Source organism: Pongo abelii, chromosome 1, assembly GCF_028885655.2.
Source record: "Pongo abelii isolate AG06213 chromosome 1, NHGRI_mPonAbe1-v2.0_pri, whole genome shotgun sequence".
In the NCBI taxonomy this organism is placed as follows: domain Eukaryota; kingdom Metazoa; phylum Chordata; class Mammalia; order Primates; family Hominidae; genus Pongo; species Pongo abelii.
This window is the reverse complement of record NC_071985.2, coordinates 13527994-13550457: the sequence shown is the minus strand read 5'-3', so window position 1 is coordinate 13550457 and position 22464 is coordinate 13527994. Positions and strand designations below refer to the sequence as shown.

Here is a 22464-nt window from a genome sequence, read left to right as displayed (position 1 = left end):
CCTACTAATTCCAATATTCTCACTATTCACATATTCAAGGGCTTTAAGTACTTAAATACCTATTCAATTGTAAACCTGATTAGAATCCAACTAAGGCTTTGTAGAAGCATTTCTAAACTATTGGTATTAACATTTTAATAAATGTAAGATTATATTTAGTAAATATTCGTATTCTATAGTTTAAAAACTCAACTAATATAAAGTATACACATTCTTAGAATGAATTGCCATAGTCTATTAATTTTATAAGTCTATAGGTCTGTTCTGACTTCCTTTCTATTAAGTATTCCTGTAGATAACAAAATTATCCCAACACAGGAAATAAGAAGGTTCTTCTGTGATGTAAATGAGCTAATATCTAATTGTCTCATCAGTATAAACAAAAATCTCAGAAGTGTTTATTTAAAAAAATTATCCTAAAGGAAATGTTACCTTTAAATAGAAATGGCATTTTCTGCTACATTTTCTAGTTTGCTGAACACCATAATAAAAATTAAAAATGACCTTTTAAAAGCTGATTAAGTTCCATGTAAAATTAAGTTGCTGTCTGTCTACTTTTTAATCTTGTAAAAACAGTTAGAAGGATCTTCACCAAAATACTTGGGAAGTATTTTGAAATGACATGATATGGAATATAAATCAAGGGTTTATATAAATTCACATGGGATGGGGATGTGAGCATCTCAGAAAGCTCAGCAGTCATCGTACAGAGCAGCTGAATGGTTGATTTAGGATGGACTGGCTGAGCACCTGCAGAACTCCATGTGTGTGGCTTCAGGAGCGGCAGCAGCAGGAATTTATTTATTTAACAGTGAATGAGGCATCTGGGAATGGGCTGGGAATGGGCTGGGGATGGGGTGCGTAAGGGCATTTGTACAAACTCAATCTTTCCCAACTTTCAGGTGTTCTGAGGGAACATCTGACTCCTGACCCAAAGCAGACAACTGACATACGAGAGTCCCAGAGGAACACTGATAGGAAATGATATGATATACGCTGTAAAAAATTGTATTTTCCAAAAATGGCTATAACAGCCTTTCCTGTCTTGCATGCCCTTCCAGAATCTTGCTACTCTCCATCACAAGGCAAAGTCTATCTTCCTTTCTTTTGAATCCGGGAAGACACTTGTGGCTGCCTCAATGAATAGGAAGAATACAGTGGATGTGATGCTGCGTGGCTGCTAAGAACAGGCTGGAAAAGGCCATGCAGCCTCTGTTCGTCTCCCTCTTGGAACACTTGTCTTTGGAACCCCTGAGTTGCCAAGTAGGACATCCAGGGCTGCCGTGCTGTGGGGAAACCTAAAACTAGCCCACACAGAGAGACCACATGAAAAAGCACTGACACTGCATGAAGAGAGGGTGATGTGCTCCAGCTGCCTAAGGCTTCATCCCCTGCCTGTTCCAGCTCCAGAAAACCTGAAGGCAACAGCATGAGATACCCTGAGCTAAAACCACCTAGCTGAGCTGTTTCTGAACTTCTGACCTATTTTTTATTTCTGACCAATAAAAAATAATTTTATTATCTGTGATTGATAATAAATTTATTATTGTTTCAAGCCACTACGTGTTGAGATTATTTGTTATACAGCCATAGATAGCTAGAACATACATAGAAGAGACCATGGACAGAGAAAACAAGGCGTAGATTTAAAAAGGAGTCCTAAATGAAAAGCTTCAAGGCAGGTGCCCCAAATTGCAGGTGCTGATGTTTGACTGAGGCATTTCTCACTTGAGCAACACTATGAAATAAGCTCCAGGGTGGCACGAATCTACTGATGATTCAATAATCAATCAAACAACCTCAGAGACACAGATACTATACAACAAAATTCCAACGTAATTTGCCCAACACCAACTTCTTAAAACTGTTTCATATGCTCTTAAGGATCACATAAAATTATAGAATTAAGTAATGTAAGGAAATGACCCAAAGATACCCCATAAAGGGTTAGCTGCTCTTCTATTTAAGAATAGCTAAGGTTGGCAGCCAAGACTGTTGGTTGGCATCATAGAAAATTTGATTTTATACTTCAGTATTCCTTTTGGTTATTAGATAATTCTGGGCAGAGTATTGTATTTTTATTTTGGTCATTCCTCATAAAATAATTGAGATTTCAGTTAATTTACATTTTGCTTTCAACAAAGTCATACCTCTTATTTTTAAAGTAATTAGCACATTATAACTTTTGTATTCAGAAAAAAGAATAAAGCAATTTCTATAATAAAATTAAAATACATATTTACAAATAATTTTAATAGTTAAAAGTTACAGTTTTTCAAACATATTTAGTCCTATAAAATACTTAAAATCCTCAAGCTTATTTGAAAATAGAATTATATACTTAATAAAAAACATTTTCTCTTATTTGGGGACTCAAAACTTTTTGGGACTTAAAAAAGCTATTTTCATTTTTGGAAAATTACAAAATAACCACAAGCCCTCAGAAATATAAATTAGAAATAATTTATTGCTATACCTTCACGGTTAACTAGGAACTCTGGAAGATAGAAAAACTCTGGGATAAGTTCTTTCACGTCAGTCATAGATTCAAAAGACGAGAGTCGCCAAGTTGTATTCGTAGAATGAAAAGTTCTGTCTGGAATATCAAAACTTTGATCTATAAAAAAATACAAATAATACGATTAAGACACAAAGACCTAATTCTATTTGAGGCCTATCATAATTAATTTACTTTTGCTACTTCAAAAAGACTAAAATAATGCTCATTTTGTTTGCCCATAGTTTAAAAGAAGTTATTCATGTTCTTGAAAATAAATATTTCTATAAACTTGAGATCATGTTACATTTTTCATCTGTATTGTGTTTTTGTAATACATATTATTAGATTAGTTTATATCATTTATTTGTTTAATTATCATCTATCTATCAAAGTAGAATTAAAGTTCCACAAAAACAGGGCCCTGGGATATCACCCACACCTTGCACATAATGGGTACTCAATAATGGTTTATTTATTGAATGAATGAATAACGAAGAAGGAAAATTTAAGTTCAAGTAGGCAAATAGTTTTTTCCCCATCAGGAAGCATGATTCCTTCACTTTGAATTGTTAAGACTACTTTTTCTCCTTTCTTTTCTTGTTTTATTTTTTTGAGGGGGGATGCAGGGGGGCGTACGTTACGGTGCATTGTTTTTTGGTGTTCTAACTCTGAGCTAAAGAATTGAGTAAAATTTCCTATGAATGAAAATAAAACTAAGCATAGTCACTCTTTTGTTCATTTTTTTTCCAGGGTAGACTATTAATAATAAAGAATTAAGTTTGGACTCTCTTTTCTGCCAACAATGATCAGACTTTCTAGCCATAGGGAAAGGCCTAGAATATTAAATGATATCCAAAAGCTGGCCCCTGAAAACAGTAGCAGTTTACATGTTTCTTAGGAACCATATTGCATCATCTAAAACTCCTCTGAACTTGCTGAAATTTGAACACATCTTTTCATTTGGAGACTGCCACAAACACATCGCAGCCTCAGGTTTCTTCTCCCAGCCTTAGTTGCTCTGCTGAGCAACATCTTCTGTCACTTGTATTACTTTCTCATCTATTCTGTTGAGTCAATTGGCATTAGCTAGCCACTAAAAAAAATCTGGGAAGAAATAAGGTTTAGAAACATTTACTTTTTCTCAGAAAGTAAAGAGGGCCATTTAAAGAAATACCTACTAACTTAGTAGAAAAAGTTATCAATCAAAATGGTATTCAGAAATATTAAGGTAATTCTCAAAAACAAACAAAAAAACTAAACAGAAAAATTAAGGTAATTTTGTAAGGCTATGGTGAGGTCAAAGTATCTAGAGCTAAGACTAAGGAAATACGGAACAAGAGAAGCACATTGGGTAGGTTCTGTTCAGATTTTAAGATTCTCTGTATTTTCCTACATTTTATTAAACAGTAGTACTACAAATTCCCATTGTCTAGAATATGCATATATTAAACCTGTGGTTCTCAACCAGTAGCACTTTTGCCCTCCAGGGGTTATTTGGCAATGTCTAGTAACATTTTTGATTCTCACAACTGGGGGGATGGGGTGTGGGTGGTGGTGGTACCACTGGCACTAGTAGGGAGAGAACAGGGATACTGCTAAATGTCCTACAATGCACAGGGCAGCTCCCATGACAAATGAATTATGCAGCTCGAAATGACTACAGTGCCAAGGTACAGAATCCCTGTATTAAACCAAAGCCAAGAAATAAATTCAAAAGCCAACAGATATCACTTGAAACTAATGAGATGAAAGTGAATGGAGACTGAGGTAGTCCTAGGTTTTAAATAAAATATATTCATAAATATATAATGAAGAAAACATAATATATGAATACATTCATAATAGTAACATGAATAAAAATATTGATAAATTTTAGTTGATTGGTAGTTTTATATTAATGGATTCCTGGGCTACATTAAATGAAATGTAGTCTTGGATGGAGGGAGGTAATAGTTCTGTTAAACACTGTAGGGGCCCAAACCACATCTGAAATATTCTTTTTTATTTTGACTGCCTTTTTCTTTTCGTCAAGACCATTCACAAATCAGAACATGTCCAGAAAGATCTTCAGAATAGTGACAGGCTTGGAAACCACAGCAAACAAGGATGGCTTAAATATTGGTTTTAAAAACTCTTTATTTACTACAAAACTGTCCTATTTATTTTTTGGTATTCCTTGCAGCAGCTGGGATAGGACCATGCATCCAGGAGGCCCTCAATCTGCTGTCAAATTAACCAAGGATAATTAGCTAGGGGAAAAACAAAGACAGAGAGAGAAAGGGGACAGGCCAACAGTTTCCAAATATTTGAACAGCTGTCATAGAGAACATTTGTTCTGTTTACTTACAGAGAGACAAACATAGGAAAGCCCCTTTTATAGACCAATAAGAGTGAATACAAATTCATTCCTCCAATAGGTTGTACATGAGTAGAAAGCAAGAAGTAGTTCAAGAATGGTTGAGTAAAAGAATGGATAATGATTCCTCAAAGTATTCTGGATTCCATGAGAAACAGCTATAGGACTAATATCACAGTTCTCATTAGAAACTACAGGTGAGTGTGTCCCAATCTGCATAAAAATACAAATTCACTCCTATCTAAGTCATGTTCAGGCCTCCAGTCTGTCACTTAAAATGCTGAGGTAGAAGATTATTAACTAGAAAGCTACCACAGTGAAGTTGCCGGTGTGCCTCTTTTATTAACTAGTTATAATAAACCTCAATAATGTACTTGCCTTTATAATAAATTACAATAATGTACACAGGCTCCAAAGGTAACTTACTGGATTTGAAATAAGTATTAGGTAGAATGTCTTTAAAAAGTGAACTGCGTAAACTTTAAAAGGATAGATTTTATGGTTTGTGAATTATATCTTAATTTTTAAAAAGTGAATTGTATTTTTATAAACTTACACATTTAATTTGAAGCTAAAATTTGAGACATTAGCAAGATGATTTGGCTTACTACAGCTTTTTGGGGGAGCAAAGGAAGAAACAGAATTCTTTTTCCTGTAGTTTGATTAGTCTTAATAGTTCTTAAACAGTCAGTCCTAAGTTGTTGTTGTTGTTGTTTTTCTGATGACCCAACATGACTTTGTAGGCAGTTACTGAAAAAATTCTCACCTTGATAGGCTAAAAACATCTTAGTGAAAGGAGGCATCCTGACCAGGAAGTGAAGCACAGTGCCGCTGTTGGAATAGTGGGAGCCATAGTGATAGGGCTGCACGGGAGGCATGGGGTCATCTTCTCTGGCTCCTTTGCGGTACTCTTCCTCCAAGTACTGAAAGAAACAGTGAATACAGAGAATTCATGATTGTGGGCTCCAGCCAACGCTAGAAAAGTGCTGGATGTTTTTTTTTTCTCTCCTTCTCTACTACCCCTTTGAGGCCATTCTCCATGGCTGGCCCTCCCACTCTTGCCCCGGAGACTTCAGCCTCCTTGAGTGTCTGGGAGTCTTCTCCTTGGTGCCTCACTAAGACCCAAACACTCAGAAGCATTTCTCATCTCCACCTTCACTCTTTCATTCCCTTATAGAAAACCTACCTAACTTTGAGCACTCCACCTCCTAACTAATGGCTCATAACGTCTAAGCTGATCAAGTACCCAACAAATGAGAGGTGCTTCTGTCACTACAGATGTCTTCATTTCAAAAGAGTTTCAAGATGTAATGCTATGCTGTCTAGAGAACTGCTTCTCTAGAAGTAGAAATGCAATAGAAATGTAAAAACTATGTCACATTATTGGTAATAATATAACATTTTAAGTCTGTTTTACAGTGCAGTTATCAGAGATAAAAAAAGAGAATATGGTGATTTTTCACTACTCCTATCTTCCCATCATAAAGTAGGAAGTTCAACCAAACATTTGATATCTGTCACTATTCTTGTCTCCCACAGCTTCTGTCTGGTTCTGATAACAAAGTCAGGTATAGTGAATTTTCAAGAGTTACTTCTTGATTTCCACAGCAATGACGCATTTTCAACTGCTGAAGAATCAAGTAGTGACAGTCATAAGATGCTTAGAGGGATGTTTCAGGAACTGTGGCATAAATAATGTGATGAATATGAGAAAAGCGTTTCAGTTGCTCCTGTCTTGATACTCATGAAGAATGTAATGTGTAGATATTGTGATTTTTGAATTTTGAATTTCCAATAGAATTTCATTAATATTAATTTCACAGAAAAAGGTAATTCATTTTCTTTTTAAAATGTTAAAATCTGATAAATTTTTGTTTAATAAACCAATGCATAATTTCCTGAATATGACTAATGGTTATGGGTACATTATAAATATATTAACACTATTATATAAATAACACTAGGGGACACGAATAGCAGGTCCCTGGAAATTTTTGTGATTTTTTTAAGAAATGTGACTACTATATACTGGAATAAACAATTGGCTTTCAATTTATGCCAAAATAAATGTATTCTTTTTCTGGGCAAAGTGTTCTCAGAAAATCAGGATAGAAGATGATATTTCATTTCACATAATGATTTCTAGTTGTCTGTCAATCCTAGTACAAGAAGGTAAAAAATCCGTAGTATAAATTTAAAGTTAGGTAAAACACAAGTCTGTAAAACAAAACACAATTTTTCATTTAATAAAGTATGAGTAAAAGCAAAAGCTACCTTGTATGTGTCCACATAACGATCTTCTTTTTCTTTATACTGAACAGCTATAGGTTTAGAGAGATTTCTGCAAGAAAAGGATAATTTTAAAAATTAAATATTTTGATACTGTCAAGATGAAGCTCCCTAGATGTCTGCATCTTGTAAGTAGGTAAGTGGTCAACAAAATGCTCCACCCTTATTTCTCTGCTTAAACATACTGTTTTGCAACTAACAGTCACCATTCAAAATTATGATTTCAGAAATTAAGGTAGAATTTTCCCCACAGAGCCAGGCCAGTATTAGGAATTCCTGACTTACAAGTAGCCTAAATAAGAAGGGCTACTACTATCCTTCTTTCCCTTACTTCTGCAGCTTCCTCTAGAATCGTAACTGATGCTGCTCATGGGAGCAGATTCCTAGACCAAGCCCTGAAAGTTAGTGTCCCATTTTCCAGACTCTACATCCAGTTAGGCAGTGTAGAATGAAGGGCAGTTTCGACAGGACTTAGGAACAGAGGAAGATGCTGTGTAATTATTAGCCTAGTTAGTAAAAACTGAAGAAACAACATGTGCTTAAAATGACCAAGCTGAGATTTGGAGACTGAGAACTGAAATAAATATTTTGCTACCTAGTTAGTAGATGGGGAGTGACACCATTGTGCACAGTGTAGAGTACGTATGCATGTGTACAAATGTGTCAGTGCCGGTGTTCACATTCTGTGAACACCACGTGACACCATTCCTTGAAGCAGGAGAATGAATTCTCATCCCTCCAGGAACGAATCCTCACTTTCACAAGCTACAGAATCATGTGGTGTCCCCTGTGTGGCACTTGAAGGAGCAAAAGAAAAAGCTCTGATGAAGAAGGGCAGGTTCTTTTGGCTGAGGAACCATCTGGTCTGGCACAGGCATGGGACCACCTGGATTTCAACCTGCAGCACCGTAACTAGACCAACAGCAAGATTTGCCTACACTTCAGTGAGTCAAACCAGGTCTGCTTAACCACATGTTGATACATCTTTTTTTTTTTAATATAAATTACTATTTTCTAGGAATGTTGAAATTAGTTGTATTAAATGCACTAATTTTGTCTTTGAGATTTTTCTAATCATACAAACTTTGTTAAAAAGCAAAAACAATTTATAGAATAGATACAAATTAACATATAAAAACAGAGCAAAATCACTTAAGATGGCTGCCTACATTTTTTTTTTTTTTTTTGAGACAGAGTCTCTCACTCTGTCGTCCAAGCTGAAGTGAAGTGGCGTGATCTCAGCTCACTGCAACCTCTGCCTCCCGGGTTCAAGCCATTCTCTTGCCTCAGCCTCCCAAGTAGCTGGGACTACAGGCATGCACCACCATGCCTGGCTAATTTTTGTATTTTTATTAGAGATGAGGTTTCACCATGTTCACCACGCTGGTCTCAAACTCCTGACCTCAGGTGATCCACCCACCTCGACCTCCCAAAGTGCTGGGATTACAGGCATGAGCCACCACGCCTGGCCTGCAATTTTTTATAGATAGTATAAATAGGGGGTTTTTTTTTTTTGGACACAAGTTATGTTAGTGGTTGTAGTTGAAAAATACAAAATTACAGTTGAGCAAACAATAAACTAAAAATCAGCCACAATACTATTACCCCAGGCAAAACATGTTGGTCTATACACACCCAGATGTTTTTCTGTTTATCTGTGCAAGCATATTCACTTTTTTTTTTTGAGACAGAGTTTCACTGTCACCCAAACATGATCTCAGCTCACTGCAACTTCCGCCTCCCAAGTTCAAGTGATTTTCATGCCTCAGCTTCCTGAGTAGTTGGTCTCGAACTCCTGACCTCAGGTGATCTGCCTGCCTTGGCCTCCCAAAGTGCTGGGATTACAGACGTGAGCCACTGCGCCCAGCTTAAATCTGATTTCTTGAGAACTGTCTGAACTAGGCCCACTCTTTGGCACTTACAGCTGAAATACTCTAGTATACTAAGTGAAATATTTGGAGTCCATTTTTCTTTAAACTAAACATCAGAATATTTTTTCAAACTAAACAAACAAAACATTCCCTCATCAACTAGGACTATTTGGTTACTCTAAAATACAGTTCTTTCAGGAAAGGCAGAATAAATGCTGAATTCTGTTCTTTTAATTGCCAAATTTCAAAGTAAGGAATTGGTGCCCTATTACCTCTAATGGGACCAATGAATTTTGTTTCAATTTGTTTCTTTGGCCTTTTAAAAAGTATCACTATGACCTTATGTTTCTTTTTATTTCCATGTGTTTCAACTAATAGCAGTCATTACTCTTTTTATTCTCAGACTATCCTATCTTTGGCAGTGAGAGGCACTTCAAGTTGGCTTCTGAGTCCTTTTTTATTTTTATTTTTTGAGATGGAGTTTCACTCTTGTTACCCAGGCTGGGGTGCAGTGGTGCAATCTCGGCTCATCGCAACCTCCCCATCCCGGGTTCAAGCAATTCTCCTGCCTCAGCCTCCCAAGTAGCTGGAATTACAGGTGTGTGCCAACACACCTGGCAAATTTTGTATTTTTAATAGAGTTAGGGTTTCACCATGTTGGCCAGGCTGGTCTCGAACTTCAAGGCCATCAGCCTGCCTTGGCCTCCCAAAGTGCTGGGATTACAGGAGTGAGCCACCACGCCTGGCCAACTTCTGAGTCCTTTTGACGAGACCATATTAGTTTCCTCACTTTCTGACACAACAAAACATCCTAGGCTCACCTTGTCTATTTTCTTCTAATAAATTTAGAAGAAATGAGAGAATGGGAAATCAACATTTTGGAATCTCTAGTGAAATAACTGATTCAAGCAATAATCATCAATGGATGAAACCATTAGGTACAAATTCAATGGGAGCCTGAGCCCACAGATCAAACTGAGCACCATTAGAGTGGAATATCATAGGCTTCCTGATACAATACAATATAAAGCTCACTCCACTCAGCCATGCAGAATGATTAAAAAAAAAAAAAAGGAAAATATATATAAAGCTCAAATCACCACCTATAAAGGATTCTTGCCAAAAAAAGAGTTGAACCTGAACCTAAGCAAGACTTTTCCAGTCTCTAGGAAATATAGGGGTTATGGGAACAAACTAAACGATGTCACAGGAAGCAATCAGAAAATACAGAATGTGAAGCCTCCAACAGAATAAATGACCTGGTTTTTCCAACAAGTCAATGTCAGGAGAAAATAAAGAGAAAAAAATACACGTAAAAAATAATGGCTGGCTGGGTGTGGTGGCTCACGCCTGTCATCTCAACACTTTGGGAGGCCAAGGCGGGTGGATCACAAGGTCAAGAGATCGAGACCATCCTGGCCAACACGGTGAAACCCCGTCTCTACTAAAAATACAAAAATTAGTTGGGCGTGGTGTCAAGCGCTGGCAGTCCCAGCTACTTGGAGGCTGACGCAGGAGAATCGCTTGAACCCGGGAGGCGGAGGTTGCAGTGAGCCGAGATTGCGCCACTGCGCTCCAGCCTGGTGACAGAGCGAGACTCTGTCTCAAAAAAAAAAAAAAAAAAAAGGCTATTCTACTATTCTAGGTATATATGTTCAGAGATATAGCAACCAAACATGACAATGGACCTGATTCAAGACAACCAACTATAAAAAGCTATCTTTGAGAGAATCAGGGGACATTTGGAAATGGACTAGATATTAGAGGGTATCATGGAATTAGTGTCAATTTTCTTACATGTGATAATAGCACTGTGGTTGAGATGTTCTATTTTTTAAAGAGATGCATACTGTAGAACAAAGAAGTGACATAACAAGATGTCTGTGATTTGCCTTAAATAAGAAAAAAAAGATAATGTAAGTTTGGCAAAAATCTTCATAATTCACAATTGTTGAACCGGGGTGATAGGTATTTGGGTTCTTATATAATTCTATTTTGTCCATGTTTGAAATTTTTCATAATGAAAACTTTAATAAAGAAATACAACATACGGATGGATGAACCCTAAAGGTGATGATTCTTTTAACTTACCTGTATATCAACGGATCATTGAGGTCAAGTGTCTCACTAATGTAGTCAGCAAGTATAAATGGGAACACAGGATACTGCATGAGATCATTGAAGGATCGGCCAGCATGTTTGTTTAAGTGAGTCAAATATTCAAAATTAGTAATTTGCCCAGTATACCATAAATTTGTCAGAGCGGTGATGTTACCATATTCCAAAAGATTAGGGAGGTTATTTGTGAGTATATTGTGGTATACATCATCACGAACCTAAAAGGGAAGGAGGAAAAAAACCCCAGATATTATTTTTAGTCTTATTGGCACTTTTCTCCAAAGAACCCATGACATTATAGACATGTTACAAATCTCACGTCCTCCAAAAAAATATTTTTTTCTCAGTAACATTAATGGGTAGAGAACTGAGATTCAAGTCTAGGTCGTCCTCCAGAGGCTGGGCTCTTCACCACTATGCTTTACTGCTGGAGAAATATGTTAATAAAAAACTTCGAAGAAAAAGTTTGTATAGAAAAGTCACTTAAGACACAGATACTAAAAGAAAAAAAATGAGGAAAAAAGAGTTTTCTTCTAAATAAATGCAATATGGTGTAGTAGAAACAGCATGGTCTTCTGAATTGGACAGATCTGGTCTATTTTCCTGCTAACCTTCTGTGCTACAGTTACCATGTCTATAATATGGGAGTGATAATATTTCTCTCATAAGAATTAAATAAAGTATCCCATGTAAATAGGATATTTGATTTTCACTACTGATTGAAAACATATATAAACTCTTTTTTAGAGATTCACAATAGTTTTGTCACAGAAAAGGGGTATTGGTTCTTTTAAAGCAATTAAATAATTATTGCTAATAAATGAAAAAAACAGACAAGATGAGCTTTGCTAAAAACAGATATGAAATACCCATTCTAAGCAGGTATATGCTTCAGACATAGGAAGAAGAGCCACAGATATGGATAATGAGAGAGTGAACTTAATGAGGAAATGTACTGGTAGTTATGGAATAGGCAAAACCACAGAGAATAGAACATCCTAAACCTGTAGCCTAAATCTGAAGGTTGCCAATTGTTGGCGCTAAGGTCCACGGAAGGGAATTTATGACAGACTATAAGCCAAGCCCTGGAAGGAAGAGGAGGCATTCATTTATTCAACAAATATGAACTGAATACCTACATACCAGTAGTGTTCAAAATTCTGAAGAACTGCAACTTAACAAAACAAAGACTTGGCATTCTACTGGGGAGAGGCAGAAAATGCTGGATGCTAATACATCCTATAGAGAAAAACAGATCAAAGTAAAGGAGGTAAGGGATGCTTGGTGGAGAGGGAGGGGTGGCTATTTTATAGAGTCAGGGAGGGCCTCTCTGATAAGAAGATATTTGATCAGGAAACTTGAAAAAGTGACAAAGCAAATCATTTGGATTTCTAAGGAGAAAAACATTCCAGGCAACAGTGAATGCAAAGTCCCCGAGGCACTGGTGCGCCTGACATTCCAGGCATGGATGGAGTAGACAGAGTAAGGGAGAGAATGGTAGACAATGACGTCAGAGAGGTAACAAGGTCCGAGATTATCCAGGGCTTTATCAGGTTATTGGAAGGATGCTGCCTTTAACTGAATGTGACATGAAAGTGATTGAAGGATTCTGAGCAGAGAAAAGATATGATCCAACATACTTTAGCTGCTGTGTTGAGAACAATCTGAAGGGGGCTAAGGGGCTTTCTATAGAGGAGAGCAGAGAAATGGTAGTGAAGGGACTGGAGGTCAAGAAAGGGTTTGTCAAAGTCATTGTAGCTGAAAGTCACTACAGCACTGAGCAAGTTTTTTGTTTGTTTGTTTGTTTTGTGTTTTTTTAGATGGAGTCTCACTCTGTTGCCCAGGCTGGAGTGTAATGGCGTGATCTTGGCTCACTGCAACCTCTACCTCCCAGGTTCAAGTGATTCTCCTGCCTCAGCCTCCCAAGTAGCTGGGACTACAGGCAATGTGCCACCATGCCCCGCTAATTTTTGTATTTTTAGTACAGACAGGGTTTCACCATGTTGGCCAGGCTGGTCTTGAACTCCTGACCTCATGATCCGCCTGCCTTGGCCTCCCAAAATGCTGGGATTACAGGCATGAGCCACTGTGCCCGGCCCTGAGCAAGTTTAAACTACTTCGTTTCAGTCATTTTGGGGAATCAGAATTTAACACAATTTTGGAGGTCAAAAATAATCATCATATAACCAAGGCTTTACTTTAATTAGGACTAAGAAATATGGCAATTTTTATCGATTTCAGAAACAGTATGGATGCAGGAAGGCCAGTTAGGAGGCTACTGTAAATGATTCTGGCAAGAAATGATAGTGGCTTAAACCAGGATGGTGGCAGTGGAAGCAGTCAGACTCTCGATGTATTCTGAAGACAGAGCCAACAGAAGCTATTAATAGAGTGTAGGCAGGGTATGAGAGAAGAACAAGAGTCTTGGATAGTCTCAAGAGTTTTGGCCTGGGCATTGGAAAGATGGAGTTGTCATTTACTGAGATAGAGAAAACTGGAAGGAAATTTTGGGGGGAAGATTAGAAGTTCAGTTTTGTACAGGTTAAGTTTGAGATGCCAATTAGTGACTTCTAAATGGAGACACCAGTCAGGAGTTAAATATGTGAGTGTGGCATTCAGGGGAGGGGTTTGGGTAGTGACATAAATGTGTAAGTTGTTAGAATACAGATGGTATTTTAAAGTCGTAAGACCGGATGAGAAGAGAAGAGGTCTGAGGAAGGAGCCCTGCAACACACCAAGGAGGCATCTGCAACCAAGACTGAGAAGCAATGGCTGGTAAGGTATAAGAACTAAGAGAAAATGGTAACCCAGAAGCCCAGGGAGGAAGGTTTTATTTAAGGAGAGAAAAATCAGCTGGGTCAAACGCTGCCAGTAGGTCAAGTAAAATGGGGACAAAGAAAGATTATGACATTACTGGTTTAGCAACATAGAGGTTACTGATGACCCCAACAAGAGTTGTGAGAAGAAAGTCTGTCTGAAGCATTTCAAAAGAAAACTGGAGGCAGCAAGCATATGCAACTTTCCCCAACAGTTTTTCTATAAAGGAGAGCAGAGAAATGGTGGCCAAAGGGATTAGAGGTCAAGAGAGTTTGTCAAAGATGCACTCTGCTACAGCACTGAGCAAGTTTAAATTACTCCTTTCAGTCATTTTGGGGAATCAGAATTTACCTCATTTTGGAGGTCAAAGACAATCCTCATATAACAAAGGCTTCACTTTAATCAGGACTAAGAAACATGGCAATTTTTATTCGATTTCAGTAAATCTTCATGTAATCAGTATGAGTATAGTTACATTGGCCCATGAGCCCTTAAACAATATATATCAATTAATAAGGGTGAATTTACCTTGGTGTTATCAAATGCCAACAGGAGTGTTCTGCCATTTGTTAGAAAGATTTCTACAGCATTATCTCTCAATTGCCACCAACGCTTGTGAACTTCTTTAATTTCTTCATATGTCCAGGAAAATGATGCTGGTTCCAACTCTCCCTGAAGGCTCTAAGACAAAGAAATAGGCAAAAATATTTGTTTTACCAGAAATATAAATAATTATTTTAATTTTAGATTTTAAAAAGCATCAAAATAAAACAGAAAATCTTTTTGTGGCAGATGGCAGATAAGATTACCTGAAAACTCTCCCAATGCAAAACACCTCAAAATGATTGATACAATTTAGAAATAAAAAAAAATTAATAGGCTTTATTTTTTAGACTAGTTTTAGGTTTACAGAAAATTGAGCAGATAATACAGAATTCTCATGTATCCTCCCCTCCCTTGGCCCTGCACTCACAGTTTCTCTATTATTAAATCTTGCATTTGGTGTGGGACATTAATTACAATTGATGAACCAACATTGCTATAATTCTTCTTATCTAAAGTCCACAGTTTATATTCACTCTTTGTGTTGTACATTCCATGGGTTTTGACAAAGGTATAATGACATGTATCCACCAACACAATATCATGCAAAATAGTTTTATTGCCCCAAAAACCCTCAGTACTCCACCTACTCATCCCTCCTTTCCTCTCCCAACCTCTGGCAACCGCTAATTTGTTTACTGTCTCTATAGTTTTGCCTTTTCCAAAACGTCATCTAGTTCGAATAATACAGTATATAGCCTTTTCAGGTTGGCTTCTTTTACTAAGCAAATATCCTTTTAAATACATAGCTGAGCTTGCAAGGAAACAAGGGAAATGACATCCCCAGAAGTCAAAAATGTAGAGGAACTGGAAAATCATCACTAAGCAAGGAGTGATACTCTGGTTGCTCTGTTGTATGTGTCTGCATACGCAGGCATGTATGCACATACCCCAGTTTCAGAAACGAATTGACGTAGGTTCACAGCAACTTGATGACAGAAGATGAGGCCCTGGGCCCCTAGAATCAGGGTGTGGAATTGAGATTGCTTCAGAAAGCTAAAACCTAGGAAGGGATTTGTTCCTAATGAAAGATTAGATAAACAAATGTGCCCATCAATAAAGGGGAATAGGCCGGGTGCCGTGGCTCATGCCTGTAATCCCAGCACTTTGGGAGGCAGAGGCAGGCAGATCACTTGAGGTCAGGAGTTCAAGACCAGCTTGGCCAACATGGTGAAACCCCATCTCTACTAAAAATACAAAAATTAGTCGGGAGTGGTGGCAGGCACCTGTAGTTCCAGCTACTCGGGAGGCTGAGGCAGGAGAATCACTTGAACCCAGGAGGCGGAGGTTTTGGTAAGCCGAGATCACGCCACTGCACTCCAGCCTAGGTGACAGAGTGAGACTCTGTCTTAAAAAAAATAAAAATAAAAAAAATAAAAATAAAGAGGATTAACGAGGACGCAAGCTTGTTTCTTCTGGCCTGGAGCCTAGAGCGCAGAAAAAAAGCCTCTCTCTGAGAATTCATAACTGTGAGCCTGACATCATATAGATTTAGGTTAAATTCATGTCTGGATGGCCTGGAAACGCCTGAGCTGTGAAACAGTTCTCATGCTTCCAAGTCTTCCAGCAAAGGGAAAGCAGAGTCTCTGGAGGAGCATTCCTGGAACTAATGGGGCATTCCTGCAAATAAAGCCCCACTCACTAAATGTAAGCTGACAGATCAACACATACCAAATAGATACATTCCCCTACTAGGTGGTCAACAGAAGAAAAGAAGATGAGAAAAGAATCACTGGAAGGTTGAATCTGCTTGATAGTATTAATCCTAGTGTACTCAGACAAATCCCCACATTCTGAAATGAAGAGGTAGGGACCACAGGGCCTACACATCCTACCATCACTAAGTCCCTTCCAAAGTACAAAATCAAGAAAAACTTCAAAAAATATGCATATAAATCTTTTGTAAATTGTAACTGAATACATAAATTATGTTACTTAATGCTTTTAATAGAGAAATAATGAAAAGTTTCTACTAAAGTTTAAAACTAGCTAGAATTTATCTCCTCAAATCAACCTGCATCCTAGTTTTCTTTTTTTTTTTAATCAGTTTTTTTCCTTTTTAAAAAATTGCATCTACTTACTCTTCTGTGTTGACTAACAGGAAGCTCAGAGCAAATTTAGGACTCAATTGCCAAGAACTATTTTATCCCAGGCTCTTTATCTTTCCAAAACCTTAATTTTTTTTTTTTAGATTCAAATTATCCTACTCTATGTGTGTTTTACTATTGTTCTTGGTGCAAAATAATTTTTATAAGTACAGGCAGGGAATATATTATGAATAAAATAAAATGTCTTAATGAAAATGTAATATTTTCATACTTAAAACTGAATTGTTCCTTTGTTTAGTTTCAACATTCATTCAACATACATTAATTAACCACCTATGCGCAAGGTACTCTGCTAAGTGCTCTGCATGAAATCAATCTGTATGGGTCAAAAAGGGGGCATGAAATATTTGTACACACATTTGCACACACAACGCAAGATACCAAATGTTATATAAGAAGAACCAACATTACAAAAGTACATAGGAAAGAAGGATCTTTCAATCTATTAAGAAGCAAGGGCATTTTTAGATTTTTTAAAAAAATTTTCCTCTTTATTTAAATATAAAACACATTTATAACATGCAAGTTGACTTAAAATTAAATGGTGTCTTCCCAGACCAAGTATTTGTGAATGTATCCCCAAGCACTGAAAATAAACCAATATATTCGACAGGTGGACTCAGACTCTTCTGTCACCTCATGTCAAATGGAGTTAAACACAAATTGAGTAGAATTTTTAAGGGGAAAAACTGTCATCTTTTGGACATATCAAAAAGTTGTCTCATACATCAACTATTAAATTCCTTGGCTGATAAAAGGATACATCTTGAAAAACAACATAACTATATTTTACTATCTGGGACAAACCCTGTGGTAATTGCTATATAAATGAGAAAAGAATGCTGTTCATACTTCTGACTAAATACGTTCATGACTTTTTTTTTACATCATTTATTTTATAACCAAACTTCATGTTTTCACTCATTACTTTCTTTCTTTTTTTTTTTTTTTTTTTTTTGAGACAGAGTCTCGCTCTGTTGCCCAGGCTGGAGTGCAGTGGTGTGATCTCGGCTCACTGTAACCTCTGCCTCCCGGGTTCAAGCGATTCTCCTGCCTCAGCCTCCCGAGTAGCTGGGATTATAGGTGCCACCACCACAACTGGCTAATTTTTTTGGATTTTTAGTAGAGACGGGGTTTCACCATGTTGGCCAGGCTGGTCTCGAACTCCTGACCTCAGGTGATCCATTCGCCTCAGCTTCCCAAAGCGCTGGGATTACAGGCGTGAGCCACTGTGCCCGGCCTAATTTATTTAAAATAAAATATATATTAATAATTAAACCACACATAATCTCATTTAGTATATCCTTAGGAATTCCTGGCTTTAGAACTTTTCTGAAACAAAAAGCTTATTTCTCCTATTACAGGAATCTCAAAAAATATTTTAATGGCATAAAAGATAATTCAAATAAAAAGCTTTATTAAACAAAAAATATGTCTTTATTGTCTGACTAATATCAGTCTGTCTAGAATAATAACAATTATCATTATTAAGCTATGTGAATATCAGAATTACTTAAGTTATTCAATTATTTAATATTTTTCCTTTCTTTCTGAAGGCAAAGGTACTTGATAGTGAACTGGGAGTGGCAAGGAGTAGATATTTGTTGCAACAGAGGACAGTAATAAGAAGGAATGAGCATAAAATGATATAATAGGAGCATTTAGAATATGACTTATATTAACTGCTATGAGACTTAGGCCATAAGCCAGAGCAGGTGGTACAGTCTTAAAATTATATTTAAAAAAATGTTTGGAACTCAGACCAATCTATACATAGAGTGACAAAGATTGAACTCTAATAGTTCTTCCTTCTCTCTAGTTATACTGAATTGATACATTTTTGGAATCTGTATAGATCTATGTAAATACAGACTTAAGCCTCTACTCACCGAACTTTCAACTGTATCAGAAGCATTATCTTCCACAAAATACATTCCACATTTACCTGCAGAAAGTAATTGGATATAAGGGTTTTAAAATGTATGTGCACACTACCATTCATGGTTTAATGCATGGTCTCTGGAGTCCTTTGGTCTGAATTTGAATCTCACTACCTCGACACAGTTCCTGGCACTCAATAAATATTTTTGAATAGTATCCATGAAGTCTTGGGCAAGTTGCTTTACCTCTTTGTGTCTTAATTTCTTTATTAAAAAAAAAAAGGTTGCAGGGAGCTCTATTTCACAGAGCTACTATGGGAATTAAATTAGAATATATGCAAAATGCGTATGTGCTCAGTGCTAAATAAATGTTGGCTATTTATTATTACCATTATTCTTACATTACTAGCATATTGATTTGCTTTATTTTGTTACACACTAATTGAAGTCAAGTGGTAAACCAAATTATCTAGCAAAGGGGAAATCCTTAATTATTTTGCAGACTGAGACACTCAATAGGGTAGAGTAGGCCCTAAACATAGCCCCCAACTTTTTCCTGTTTCATAGGCTGGCTGTTGCTAACCAATGTCCCTACATCGCATTTTAAAATGTTGGCAACTTCTCTGAGGTTCTGCCCCCTGCATGCTCATCACCCTTGAGTACTGAGTGGACCTTGAAGTAGTGGCATGGCTAGCTCAGAGAAGGGTACTATCTCCATCCTTGTGATGGTGGGGCTCAGTCCCAGCAGGCTTGAAGCTCCATATCTTGGACCTTGGAGGCTGTAGCTTACAACATTCATTCTCAAATTTGAAGGTACATCAAATCACTGGAGGGCTCATCAGAACATAGACTGCTGGGCCCTACCCTCAGAATTTCAGATTCATCAAGTCTGGACTGAGGCGTGAGAATGTGCAATTCTAAGAAGCTCCCATGAGATGCTGAAGCTACTAATTCGGGGTTCTCACAGGTTGAGAACGTAGCCTACAGTACACAGATTGGCTCTTTAAGGGAACAGAGATCAAGTGGTATAACTGTTTTCCTTCATGTTTTGAGAATAAAATTTCCAAACAAATATAACTATATAGGTATCCATGGACTAACAATCTTGGCCTTTCTCTCAGAAGCACAATAGAGAATATAAATTATGGACAATCTTGAAGTAGACATATTTCTTATGGACAGTTATATCTGATAAAATAGTAGGTAAGTATATCAATAATTTTTCACTTTAAAAAATCTAAATTGGCATATAATAAAATAAATGGTTAAATATAAAATTGCATATTCATGAAGAAACAATTTTATAAAAACTAAAATGCTATTCATGTGCTTTTCAGAACACAAGATATCATTTCTTCACATTCATGAGTCATATGCAATTACATATAATGTTAAGGCAAATTAGCCTATATGATACTACAGAAAGTTTATCCAATTTAATGGCATGTTGTCAAAAAACACTTTAAATAATCTAAGAATAAAATAAGGCAGGGTGAATATGTCCAAAATTCTTCAAAATTTGACTTACCTAGTAACAATTCACCAGCTGTCTCTCTAGATGGTGCAACACTGATACATCTTCGATTTACTCTGTCAAAACATATTTAAAATTACTATGACTAAATGTTTTGACCAATTTCAGAGAGTATATGCTTTATTTTACCTAGTAAAAGATTTCTGCAAAGCAGACTAGAGTTCCAATAGCATGAGGTATCTTGTCGAAACCCACATGAAAATATTAGCTCCTTTTTTAGCATTCTATTAGAAGAGAAATGACTGAAACGCCCAGAAAAAGCTAATAATCCCTATAACCTGCAGACGGAATATAGAAATTAAGTTATTTAAAGGAGATATCAATATTTTATATTTTCTAGTAAATAAGCAAACATTGTTTCACGCCTCTGATACTTCAAATACATTTTTTGTGTGTGCTCTATTTATTTTTGTATTATTTATTTGTTATGTACTATTATTGTATTATTGACATCATTATGAAGGTAATTTATCAAATACATTTTTAAAAAAGTCTAGTATTCTAGGAAAAACAGAGGATTTGGAATCAGAAACTTCCTTTGTGTTCTTAGCCAATTATCTTCTTTGTGTCTCAGTTTTCCATCTATGAAATAGGTATAATAACAACCACAATAACTGCAATGATAATACTATCAATAGTTAATATGTAATAACATACTTAATACTCAACAATGCTATGATACCTATTAGTATTTCTTCATTTAATAGATGAGGTAACTGAGACAGAGAGGTTAGGTAACTCGCCTAAGATTAAAGAGCTAGTAAGAGCAGGAACTGGAATCTGAACCTTTAATCACTACATTATATTGCCTCTTGATGATACCACCAGCAGCTCTATCTATATTAATAGATAGAGATGTTAAACGGTCAATTACAAAATATGTGTGTGTGTGTATACATATATATGTGTGTATATATGTGTGTGTGTGTGTATATATATATGTATACTAACAAGGGCCAGAACATGATGACTGAAATCCCATGAACCCTTGCTATCAGAAATGTCATTTCCTTTTGGATTTTGGCCATATAACATTGTCCTCCCTTGAGCCTTTCCTGTTTAGGATTTTTCTGAAAATGATGGCATTATATAAAATAAAAATTACATAAACACTACAATAAGCTGTTGTATATTCATGAAAAAGCGAAGGTCTATTGATTCAAAATTACCTTATAGATTCACTTGCAGCTTTGTCTTTGACAGTAGAAGAGAAAGAAGAATGAGTTTTGTCTTCAAATAGGTAAGAGAGTGGTGGTTTGACAACATCTGTTGAGGAGAAAAGTAAATATTATTTTTATCTAATGACCATAGTTCTCTGCTATATTTACATGTTGAGTCAAGAAGCCACTATTACCTTCTGATTTTTGTCTATCCCTAAGGAGATACTTATTTGGAATAGTTAAATAACATCTCTGTAAACGTCTCCTCTCTCGATTTGGCCCTTCTGTTGGATCCAACTGCCATGAGGTTGGATAGTAGATGGGGTCATACCATACTGCTCTGCAAGTAAAAAGATTAAAGGGTGTTTTAAGCGACCATCCAGGACTTGTAGCTAAAAAAAAATCATTATAGAGATTGAATAAGTCACAACCGATCTGTTAATTTAAAAACTCCAAATGTTTATATATTTGATAAGGGAATGCATATACAAGTACAAGTAATAAAATCTAAGTGTCTTTTTGCTCCTGAATCCCAGTCTCCCAGTTCCTCGCCTGAAGGCAAGCTCTGCTTCCAGTTTCTTTCAACTATTAAATTTTTTAAAAGATATGTAATGACTACTATGAACACTTTAGCAACATAATATAACATGCTGGATTTAATATGGTTAGGTAGATTTTTTTTCCAAATTAATTTTTTACATTTCCCATTTTGTCTACTTTTTTTTTTTTTTTTTTTTGAGATGGACTCTGGCTGTGTCACCCAGGCTGGAGTGCAGTGGCGCGATCTTGACTCACTGTAACTTCTGCCTCCCGGGCGCGATCTTGACTCACTGTAACTTCTGCCTCCCGGGCTCAAGCGATTCTCCTACCTCAGCCTCCCAAGTAGCTGGGATTACAGGCTCCTACCACACCCAGCTAATTTTTGTATTTTCTTAGTAGAGATGGGGTTTCATCATGTCGGCCAGGCTTGTCTCAAACTCCTAGCCTCAAGTGATCCACCCACTGGACCTCCCAAAGTGTTGGGATTACAGGTGTGAGCCACCTTACCTGGCCTCATTTTGCCTACTCTCTAATGAAACAAATAAAATCAGTTTCTTTCTGTGGTATGAATCACATCTTTAAAAAGATTTTAAAATAAATTTTATCTTAGATGAAATAAGACAGGAAAAACATATTAAATACATTTTTAGAAATAAATAAGAGAAAAAAATACCCTTATTCATACCCT

General features: G+C 36.6%; 1 protein-coding gene across 1 annotated transcript in view; it reads right to left on the bottom strand.

The window, feature by feature from the left end:
• Positions 1 to 22464, bottom strand: part of LYST (lysosomal trafficking regulator) — a 213573-nt gene that overhangs the window by 51265 nt on the left and 139844 nt on the right. Inside the window, exons 35-43 of the mRNA XM_024252983.2 lie at positions 21431 to 21576; positions 21246 to 21342; positions 20071 to 20132; positions 18552 to 18607; positions 14480 to 14632; positions 11108 to 11352; positions 7131 to 7197; positions 5623 to 5779; positions 2477 to 2617 (exon numbers count right to left, since the gene is read on the bottom strand). Of these exons, the coding sequence (XP_024108751.2) occupies positions 2477 to 2617; positions 5623 to 5779; positions 7131 to 7197; positions 11108 to 11352; positions 14480 to 14632; positions 18552 to 18607; positions 20071 to 20132; positions 21246 to 21342; positions 21431 to 21576 (1124 nt within the window). The remainder of the gene's footprint in view (positions 1 to 2476; positions 2618 to 5622; positions 5780 to 7130; positions 7198 to 11107; positions 11353 to 14479; positions 14633 to 18551; positions 18608 to 20070; positions 20133 to 21245; positions 21343 to 21430; positions 21577 to 22464) is intronic.